The sequence below is a fragment of the Neoarthrinium moseri genome (assembly GCF_022829205.1).
Source record: "Neoarthrinium moseri strain CBS 164.80 chromosome Unknown scaffold49_Wmoseri_CBS_16480, whole genome shotgun sequence".
Classification (NCBI taxonomy): domain Eukaryota; kingdom Fungi; phylum Ascomycota; class Sordariomycetes; order Amphisphaeriales; family Apiosporaceae; genus Neoarthrinium; species Neoarthrinium moseri.
In genome coordinates this window covers 122,224-133,086 of record NW_026055163.1, presented here as the reverse complement: position 1 = coordinate 133,086, position 10,863 = coordinate 122,224, and the positions used below count along the sequence as shown (strand labels likewise).

At 51.7% G+C, this 10,863-nt stretch overlaps 3 protein-coding genes across 3 annotated transcripts; 2 read left to right on the top strand and 1 right to left on the bottom strand.

Annotated features, from left to right (window-relative positions):
• Positions 1-44: 44 nt before the first annotated feature.
• JN550_010052 (uncharacterized protein) lies at positions 45-1,515 on the bottom strand (the record flags this gene model as incomplete). The annotated part of the gene is made up of 4 exons (XM_049308264.1): positions 45-585; positions 656-1,026; positions 1,085-1,261; positions 1,339-1,515. The coding sequence occupies 4 exons, from the start codon at positions 1,513-1,515 to the stop codon at positions 45-47; spliced, it is 1,266 nt and encodes a 421-aa protein (XP_049167980.1).
• A 2,607-nt stretch (positions 1,516-4,122) lies between these two features.
• On the top strand, positions 4,123-4,371 carry JN550_010051 (uncharacterized protein; the record flags this gene model as incomplete). The annotated part of the gene is made up of 1 exon (XM_049308263.1): positions 4,123-4,371. The coding sequence occupies one exon, from the start codon at positions 4,123-4,125 to the stop codon at positions 4,369-4,371; it is 249 nt and encodes an 82-aa protein (XP_049167979.1).
• A 3,867-nt stretch (positions 4,372-8,238) lies between these two features.
• JN550_010050 (uncharacterized protein) lies at positions 8,239-10,323 on the top strand (the record flags this gene model as incomplete). The annotated part of the gene is made up of 2 exons (XM_049308262.1): positions 8,239-8,548; positions 8,618-10,323. 2 exons carry the CDS (start codon positions 8,239-8,241, stop codon positions 10,321-10,323), a joined length of 2,016 nt encoding a protein of 671 aa, XP_049167978.1.
• Positions 10,324-10,863: the final 540 nt, after the last annotated feature.

Sequence of the window (10,863 nt, the reverse complement as noted above, 5' to 3'; positions counted from 1 at the left end):
GGAACAAGGTTTTCCAGCCAGCTGGCCCCTGTCGAGGGCTTCAATTACACGTTCCACGGCTTCTTTCCCTGATCTTGGCCCTTCTCCACAGTCACAAGCATCTCTCTGGTGACCTGAATGCCCTTGTACCCCTTCGTCTCCGAATCCCCTCCCGGTTTCGTCGACCTGGCAGTGTCGCCCACACCATAGGCCGCCACAGTAATAGTGCCAGTGCGGTCCTCACTGTCTGGAAAACCCAAGGCTGCCACGTCATCCTTGAGATGTTCCATGCTTTCGCTCCTGCCCAGGTGGCTGGTGGTTTGGGGGTGCGGCTCTCTGAATGGCTCTGATCGGTTGGTTGATCGTAGTTTGGACCTTCCGCTACGGCTATACATTTCGTAGGCCGGATTGGCACTCCGGTCCTGCGAGGTGCCCGGGAGGAAGCGCCGGAATAATGGTCGTAGGGTCGGGAGCGACGAGGCGAGGATACCGCAGTTGAATTCGATAATGGTCCACGTTGCGGCTTCTGCCCCGTCCCAGGTCGGGTCTGATGTGACGATAGCTCGATGTAGCGTAAATATTCGGATCACCGAGACAACACATGTACTACATTCTGTTAGCTATAATTGAAGCCGAGCCATTGGGATAGAAGACGGGAAGGCAATGCGTAACCCACAAGAATCCGAGGCAGAAGACAAAGAATAGTGCCACTTTTTGCTTTATCACTAGGTTGAGCTTGATGACGGATGGCACCGGTATTAGGAAGATCGAAAAGTCGAGAACGGTTGCGATGGCTGCCGATGCATACCAGACTGGCAACGTGTCCAGGCATCTGGTCTTCACGGAGGGTACAATGACCGCCAAGGGAAAGCAGGACAGCAACAAGGTAAGAAGCTGCGCTATGGTGAAAACTATGGTGAAGTAGATGAATGCGAGGCAGATTTTCCTAACAAGCCCATCCTGAAAGATGCGCCGGTAGAAAAATAGAAACGATAGTTTCACGATGTTCATCCCCGTGTTGTAAAATACAATGACAGAATAGAGGATCTGGCCATCGAGTCAGCTGATTGTCTTCCCCGAGATGGTTCGGCGGTGCTGTGTTCACCTTGACCTGGGTCAGCTCCCCGTCAACAGGTAAAGTCCAGACATGGCGACCTAGACCGTTTTTTGCCTCTATAATGATCCAAATATCAGTACTTGTTCGTCCATTCTTCAACTGGTTCTGGGGAGTTTGGATGGTCCTACCAATCACTGACAAGACTGAGACGGCAATTGCAAGAGTCTATTGTTGACGATTGATCAGCTTCTCCGCACTCTATCTGTGGATGATCATGACGTCCAAGGCGCGTAGGTACTTACTTGGGCAACAGCGATCAGCGCATCATCAGGGCCAATAGTACGAAGAATGAATTGACGAGTGTACAGTCGCAGGCCGACTATCAGAGTTGAGACGATCCCAAAAGCAACTGCGCCGGCGATGAGTTGGCCGGACTGGTCCTCGTAGTCCAATGAGTGATCAATTACGAGTGTAGACATGGTGAGTTCTCCTCGCTATGTTGCTCTTAGGCGTCCACGGAAGTCCGAACGTTGTTGTCCATGCAGGTCATAGAAGCATCAGGAAGTTGGCCGCAAGAACTGCCATTGTCAAGAGATATGGGGGAAACTTTCAATGTGTATTTTAAGTGAGTTCGCTTCACACTGCGATACCCGACCGATGTCGTACGGTAAGGTAGGTCTCAGGTTCACGCAGGAGAAAAAGTTGAACATATAACCATGGGTCTTATGCAGGTTCACAGTTTTAGTGTAAGTTCTCCTGGCCAGACCGCAGCCAGCATCGGTTTCTACCAGCATTGGATCCTAGGTATCCCATACCCGATCAGCAGGGGTAGAAAGTAGCCAGTAGGATATGCCGATTACGAGTGGGAACGAGAGTTGATGCCAAATCATGGGCTGATGGCCCCGGCAGCTCTCAACTCAGCGGCCCGCTCGGGCCATCAAGCCCCAGTAGCGGTACTTACGCTTTCGACGGCGCTTGTCTGATCTGGAAGTATTCCCCGCCTGAAGTGTCTCACTTGAACGGGTAATCCGACCCTCCACGAGGTTCAGGCACTTAGAATATACGATGAGCTGCCACCTTGCAATTTGCTCAATATCGGGCAGTCAGTCAGCCAGGGGACGCTATACTACGCCATCTCAGCCTAACGCTCGTAAAGCCTACGCAAGCAAGCCAGCTTGCTTCTGCCACGACAAAATGGCAGTAAGATTTTGGTAAATGGTTGCCAAGGTTTCTAGCATCCCTTGGCAGTAATTATCGTTGTCGCCGCCGCTTTACTCTCACGTGATGTTACAAAGAGTGGCCGTGCCTAAAAAGCATGTCCGTCAATTCGCGAAACGATACCATCAAATCGATCGGCTTTTGTAAAGAAGCTCATGGGCTCAAATTGCTTCAAATTATGGACTAGCTCGTCCAGAATGGAACATATGAGTATGATGCTAGTTAGCCCTGCTATGTTTGACCCAAATCCTTCCGGATATTCCGCAGACGCAGTGAGAGTCGGGTATCACTGTCCTGAAGGAGGGTGGCTCACTTTGGCTAGGGGGATAAACGTGGATCGGTGAACCTTAGGTGCGCCATCAATATCACAGCTAAACTAGAGTGCTGGGAGTGCCGGTTATGTTACTAATCGCACAGCGAGTTCACTGGCCTTATCTTGCAATTCTATTTCAATTACTACTTCAGTTTTACATGGCTTGCTCAGCTATGATATTGTTCCCTTCAAAAGTGTAACATCCAACACTTGTTAGCATCTCTATCAATGCAAACCACCCTCCCCCCTGGTTCTTTCAAAGTGAGCCAATAGTGCAATAGTGTAATGTTGGCCATTTGCAGTTGTTAGCCAAGCCATTGACCTCGACCTCTTCAATGCATCACCGTACAAGATGCACACCGGGATATTTGGAATACGGTCACTTCTATCGCACGGGCAAATCGTACCGTCAATTTCGAGCAGTATAGTAGCAATGATAGCAAGACAACATTTGGATATCTTAGAGCGCACATCAAGCAGGTCAGTCAACCTTCTAGCAGGTCTTTTGGTGAAGTGTAGACCATCCACTTGGGGGGTTTCCCGGACAGACGCAAGGTTGCCATCGTGTGGAATCAAAGCTTCTGGTCCAAGTTCCATCAGATCATTGATATGAGGTCCTCCTAGCACAAGCAATGTTGGCGCACTAATCCTGAAGGGAGATTTGGTTCTGCCGGGATGATCTCGATCATGACGAGGGTATCGGACAATGGCCTGTAATATAGTCAGGGTAACTGCAGCCGGATTCAATAACAATCAGGCTACCTTGAGTCATCAGCCCTGCAAAGGGTCGGGTTAGATCACAAGGGTCAGAGTGAAATGAGCAAGTTTATTTAATCTTCCGTTTCTACTACCTTCGACAACCACGTTCGTATGCTTATAGTTCATCCATAGTCTGGAACCAGGCTGGTTCATGCCTTCCCTTTCCGTTCACCAAATTCAAGTATAGCTGTTCATCAGACCAAGGCGAATAGATCTTGTGCCCGAGGGCCCACTATCAAAAATTTCCCAAAGGTACGCTTTTCGCTCTCGTCTTCCAACATTGCATTTACGATCGCCGTGATGTCTTGTGCAAATCTTGTCCACAGCACGTCTCTCGTAGTAGTTTTTGTCGTATATCATGTTAAGCACGTGGTGCATCCCTAGTGTTTGACACCCCAATAATGAGCACATAAAGTTAGAATATCCGTACTTTGGATTCGCCCTTCACGACCATGCTTTGCAGAGATGTGTTCTTCGGCGCGACAATATTGAAAGTTTCACTTTCGCCGACCCCATGACCTTGCCCGGGAGGCTGCCGCTTGCTGGGAATATTGGCAGAAAGAATTTGGGGCCTGTATTCTAGGTCCTTCTTGTTGTCTGCCTGGAAGACACAACCTGGTAAACTTACCATGGCGTGGCATTGGCTTACCTTATAACTCGTAGGATTACAGCAAAATGGCTAAGAGGCGGAGAAGTGTTCCATTCTACGCAGCATGATCCATCTTGACTACCAGGTATCGCGACCATGCGGTTGTGTAGACTGTGCGTTTCGACTGAAAGGTCTTCCGAACCCGAAATGCTGTTCCCAAATCTGTTCAACAAGGGCCGTGTGATCCCCGTCGTTCACGCATTCCAATTTTATGATATTGAGGTCCGAGCTTCAGAGGAGGACGCTGACCCAGTCGCCGTCCGTGATCTGAAGCCAGGTTGTAAAACCGGGTCAGCTCGATTGTCGCTCGGACCCAATTACCCTGGTCGACGCTTGCTGGCATTCGACGGAAAGTTTGAAGTACCAACATCTGTGACCCCTTGGCACCCGGCGTAAGGATTTTGCCCTGCCAAGCGGTGATTGGATATGCTTGGGAGATTTCAGCCCAGGATTGATTAGCGGAGAAGAAGAATGGAGAGTCGTGCATTGTCAGTTAGCATTCTAAGTCCAGCAACGTGCTCATGCCAGGAGAGCCTGGTACGTGATGCGAGAATACCGAGCCCGGCATCTCGAATTACCGTGATCAACGTCTTCCTTCCAGAGTAACCCGGTGGGTGGCTTCGGCAGAAGATTGCAAATTTTCAGGTAGCTTGAATATCTGCCAAGATGTGTCACTGGTAGTACCAAAGTTGCGCATAGGTTCAGCGAGGCCCTTCAGCTTGTGGAGCTTGAGAATACTGGGGATAGTCAATACGTATCCAGTTTGGCGGGCCGCGCTAGCAATTGTGATTGCTGTGATTGAATCGCCACCAGGGAAATTGAATTCGCCTCTCGGCCGAACTGTTCTGTAGGCAAGCTGAATATTCCAGCCCATATCGTCTCTGATGCTCGGCCGGCGGTTGTGGTTACAGGCGCCACTTTCGAACTGCCCATGTTACTGTCATCGGCTCCTTCAAAGGTGCATCGGGCCAAGCAGTCAACATCAAGTCCTTCATTTTCTAACCGCTTCAGTGCTTTGCGACCAATTTTGCGTGAAGGCAGTTTGGGGAAGGCATTGATAGGCACCAAGAAATTGATTACCATGTAGGAAGCCGATGAACCGAGTTGCTGCTGCAACTCTGAAATTTGATTACTGGACTCACTGAACTTTTCAGGATCTAGCGTGGGAGTCATCGATAAAGATGTAAAAGGTCACAAGATGCGGCTTGTTTCTCAGCCCAGCCACGAGCGCCATTGCATCGTTTCACTAGCCCAAGAAACTCGATCTCGCTAGCAGCAGCCAGTGCGTGAAGTTGTCAGTGCAATAGATCTGCTGTCCGACAAACTTCGTCGTCGCGTAGCTGCTGCCGTCAGGTCCGGCCGATTATTGTATCTTTCTGTCACCTGAGGGCTAGCGATATAGAGCTCGCCCACGGCTCCATATGGACGCAAGGCCGATCGGTTGGATCAAGAATGAAACCCGTGATGGTTGGGAATGGGCTTCCAATATTGCCTGTCCGTCCACTCTTTTCAGGGTCTTTTATTGTTACTACCATGGATGCCTCGGCTGAGCCATACACGTTGAGTATCTGAAAATGATTTCCATACGTTTCGACAACATCCAACGTCAGAAGCTCCCCACCAACAATCAGTTTCTTGGAGCAAGGGACATCCTCTGGATGAATCAACTTAGCTACACTTGGCGTAATAATACTGTCTGGCACCAATGCGATTGATACATTCCGCAACATCTGAAAGCAGGTCCTCAGTTCAAGGCATGCATAGTGACCCGTCTGTGCTGAGAGTATCGAAAACCCCCCAAACAGATGCATTGAACACGTAGTTAGTAGACTGTAGCGTACTCCAATCGAATTCATAACCACCCTCTGCAATCGCTACACTACGCACAACCGCTGCTGCTGAACGGCGCGGCACCTTGACTCTTTTCGGCCGGCCGGTACTGCCTGAGGTGTAGGTGATACAAGTAGGACTGTATAGCGTGGCACCGGCGAATACGGCCGTCTCTTGTGTTCCATAGGTGTCACAGGCTTCGATAAGCTGCTTGCTACGCTGCTTCGGAACATCTGGGTCCAACACGGTGTATGTAGCCCCAGATTTGAGTATGGCGAGGGAGCCGGGGTTGTTCTTCAGCTTAGAGCCCGAAACCCGAGTATTTCGCTTTCCCTCTCTCTGGTTAGCAGAGAAATACACACTCTCAGCTTACTTATTCTAAACTTCGATTCTCCAGCTTATAACATGTCCCCCCCCCCCCCTTTTTGAAGGAAAGAGATTTTCCAAGCGCACTGTCTTAGAGCTGCTCTGGGGACTTGTACTCACTACAAATACGGGCCCAGACGAAGCTGTATTTGTACCTGTGCATCGCGACAGGAGCCTTTAGGGCACTGGACCGTCTGTTGGATGTCTAGACCAAACGTACTTTGTCTGAGGACAGGCCCCAAAGGAGCAGCTGCCGAGACTTAAGGATTCCTTGCAGACTTAGACAGGCTTCACAATAATGCTAGCCGCGACACATTTATAGGCTTTGGCAGGACCGAGGACAGTATGGTGCCAGTCAGAATCAATGATATTGGATCAGCGCTTACTCACACAAACCTAGACAACCCCCCGTGTATCGCATCAGGACTCTCAAAGTTTCCATTAGCGGTATCTATCAGCGATATCCGGGTCTTGTAGATCACTGTTCGGCATACGGATGCCGTTCCCAGAAGCTATGCCGAAGCTCTATACAGTACTTCGTTGTAGCGATCAAGGATGCGAGTGGCAAGGGTGAAGTTGGCAACTGCCTTTCGTCCAGTACAAGTGTTGTCTGAGCATAATAGGAAGCTCTTGATTCAACAGCCAGAGTCTCCTGCCACGACTGTTCCAATTACAGTTCCTGCATTATTTGCCGAGAGTGTCCAAACTCATTCTCCTCGCCCAACTCTCGAGTTTGGAGATCAAAGTAGCTCACTTACCCGGAGCTTAACTTTCAAGCGGATGTCCTAGTAAGGGAACTCAGACTCCAGAAGAGCTGCGTCGTACCCGTCTTGGCCCTCCATTCGCCTAAGCTGAGCGTTGTCAGGGCATCAGTCCAGAATTATTTCAAGGTCTCTAAGCTGCGGTCATTATGATACAAGAACCGATGGCACAACGAAAATTCGGAGTTTTCTGTATATGAGGGTTAATAAAGATGAGGATGAAGGCCACTATGGCCATGAATATAATGCTTTCCCCTGTTCATTTGGAAAAGGGCAAGCTTGAGCTATGACTGTGTATCATATTTCTCTGATATCGAGAGAATGGTTCTAGCGAGAAACTTCCACAGAGCGAGTACAATGGCCCAAGTGAAGCTTTATAGTTAGAAACGGGCCCTTTCAGACCCTCTGAGTTTGTTCAAAGCCTCGTCCTCGCTAGCAATACATCCTAAGTAGTTGGAAAGCCCGTATATCTACTCTTACTTAGTACAAGTGGCGGCAATTTGAGACATGTTGCTGGTGTGAACTCTTTTGATAGGGGCATGCTTTCGCTCTTCCGTGGAAAGCATTATATTCATGGCCATAGTGGGCTTCACGTATTTCCCACACGCGTACTGCTCTAGACATCGAGGTAATAGACAGCCTTCCGTTGGACCCTGTCAAGTATGTCGGCCTGCTCTGCGTGGTGGAAGTTGAAAAGGGCGAGGGTCCCGCCTGGAAGGCGGAATATCCCTCACGATTCACCCCGAGACCTGGAGTGGAGATACCTCCCGTAGCAGCTAGAGAGCGACGTTCCAAGCTTTATGATGCAGTCCATCTTCTAGGCAAGAGATAATATTGGGCACGTATAATCCACCTCTTGACTGTAGAGCGTTTCTGGAAACGCATATGAATTCAGTGAATGACCGCAACGAATTACGTCCACACGTTCCAGCAGTGTCTATTACTGATGTTCAACTAAGCCCAGAGCCATGATCTAGCGGGACTATATCGTCCCAAGGTTTCCACCAAATATTTGTATCACTGCGGGACGGGTAGCCCCCCAAGCCGGTTCACAGAAGTCGATGAGTTCTATACCAAGGGGGTGAACGATCGGGCCTAGGGTGGCCAATCAGCATCAAGAAAGTCAGATCCGCAAATAGATTTGATTCGTCAGGCCGGTCGATCGCAGTTCGCCATCGGCAGCCTACTTTAGGTGCATGGGCAGATAACTAGGTCGTTGGCCTTTCCAGTGGGAGTTGCCGTACCCCGGGCCCACGGGAACGTCTTGGCCCCTGTCAAAGCTGTCCCCTCGCCATTCGCCAGGAACATGGCCCCAGACCAGGAACAACATGGCCCCCGGACCAGGAACCTGAGCCCAGTTGTGGACCGTGCACAGGTTGCCGTCGTCATCCTCTGGCCGCTCGATATCATTAATGTGGAACACGCTGCACTCTGGGTTTCAAATCCGGACGACCACAAACGACGGCTAAACCAAACATGCCTCGCAGGCAATCAAACTCGCGGTAGTGGCGTCCGATTACACACGCGTCGACCTTGCGACCCTGCGACGAACCCTGCGAACCCTGCGCGCCGGGAGCTGCGGACCGACCCTCCTCTCCTCCCTACGAACCAACTGCGTAGAATGACATGATTGCGCACTCCGCCACCAGACTGGCCATCCCATCGGCGAACTGTCCTTTCCTTAGGCGACGATACGACTGCCAGACTTAAGCAGCCCGCCGCCCCACGAACACCCATGAAACTGAACAGCCCGGGCTGCGGCGACGATGCTTGCGCGCCGCCGGGCCTCGGCTCGTCCTCCACCCTCTCGACCCTCATCTCTTTGACGCCCTTCATCGTCACCTTCGGCGTCGTCTTCGTCCTGGTCTTGCGCAATATCTTCCCGCAGCTGTCGCGTGTGCAGCACTCCCGCGATGGCGAGGACCATTTCCTGCCCTCCGATGCCCCGCTCTCGCTGCAGCAGGCCCACGCCGAACACGGCCTGAAGTCCGTCCGGCGACGGGTGGCCGCTGCCGCCTTCTCGACGACCGTCGGTCTGGCCTCGGTGCTGGCCGAGCTCATACTGTGCGAGATATCTGAGCTGGTGAACCCGCATGCCCGGGCGACAGCCCTCCGGATCACCGTACCTGCGCTGCTGTTCTTCCTCATTGTCGTCATACCGTTTCTCGAACTGCAGTCTTTGATATCTGGCTCGGGGTGGTCATTTCAGAGGACGTCCAAGGGCCGCATCCCACGCACGGCCTGGATACTCCAGTTTGCCGTGTTCGGACTATGGCTGTTTGCGTTCTGGTCCCTTGGCAACTTGGTGCCGGTTGAGGCCGACACAGCACGCTCGAGCAGCAGCAGCAAGATGGCCAATATGGCAAGCGAAAGTACCAGGACACTCGCACGTGCATGTCTGGAACGGATAGGTGTTATTGGCATCTCTCTCATGGCGCTCCTCTCTGGCTTCGCCTCGGTTTCATCGCCATGGCACACCTTCGGCAGCAAGGCCTCCCGAAGACCGGTGTCCGACTCAGATATTGCCCGAAAGCAGGCCGGTCTCGATGCTACAAACGAAATGCTCCTCACCAAACGCCATCAGCTACAGGCCCTACAACGCAACGTGGCGCAAACTTCCTCTGCGGAGAAGTCCGGCTTCTTCACCAAAGTGGTAGGGTCTTTCCGAGGCGGCGGTGCAGCAGCAGAAATCCGTGGCCTCAAGCTCGAGATAAATGGTTTGGAAGCCATGGAAGCGAACCTCTCCAACTCCTTGTCACAGCTACGCTCACGCCAGGCGAATTCAGCACGTGCCGCGACGCCGCTGGGAAAACTACTTCTGATTCCGACATATGGTTTCAGCCTCTATTGCATGTACCGCATTGCGGCGACAAGCCTCACAACGCTGCGCAGATTCTACTACCCGTCTGCCTCTTTCTCCTCGTCGGACCCGATCAACCGCTTCCTCGGCCTCCTCGCCAAGCATTGGGATCCCAAGCTGGACCAGATAGCCTGGGCGCGACAGATCTCGTTCCTTCTGTCTGGCGTTATTCTAGCCGCCAGTGCGAACTCGGCGCTCCAGACGTTCCACCTCTTTGCCAAGTGGACACCGGGCCTTCTCTATCACGCCCAGGCGAATCTTGCGCTCCTCATCGGGCAGATCAGCGCTATCTACGTGATCTCGGCCGCCCTTCTCTTGCGCAGCAATCTGCCCAAGGAGGTTGGAAGTGTGGTTGGGGACGCACTCGAGAGCGCGCTGGAACCAGGTTTCGTGGATAGGTGGTTTGAAGGCTGGTTCCTACTAGCCAGCGTTGCAACTGCAGGCGGGATTTGGGTTGGCAGGAAGATAGGGGAACTAGGCGAGGATTGGGATGACATTGGCATGGAGGAAATGGGGCAGAAACGCTCATGAGGGCGCAGGAATGACGATCACGAGAATACGCTAAACCTTCATAAACTGTTGCGAGTATCAATACTATGGAATTATTCGCGAAGGATCATGGCGGGTTCACCTCCTGCACCTTTTGCCTCCTTCCACTCATTCGGCTGATCCGAGACTGGTCAGGTCAGAACAACAAGATATCCTATTTTACCCTGAAAGTACCATCGAGCTAGAGCTCACATTAATCTGACAAATTCACACTACTCAAGCTGCGGGCAGCCCGGGATAATCCTCCCTTCATCGTTGTGGCTGTTGAACAAGCAAGCAGTAGAATGATATGCTCAGACGCCCCTGAAATTGCGTGATTCCTGCTGCCCACTAACTTCCCGGGTGTAGTCTCCCATTCTGGCAGACAAGTGGATGGGTTGTTCAGCAATATTGTGGCCAGTAGTGTGAGCAGTACAAAACAAAATAATCCGTGCAGGACATTTTCGGGTCTGCACTAACGATGGGGCCCTTCACTTGCAACAACCAGGCGGTTGTCATTTCAACGTCACCAACGGTGGTGTG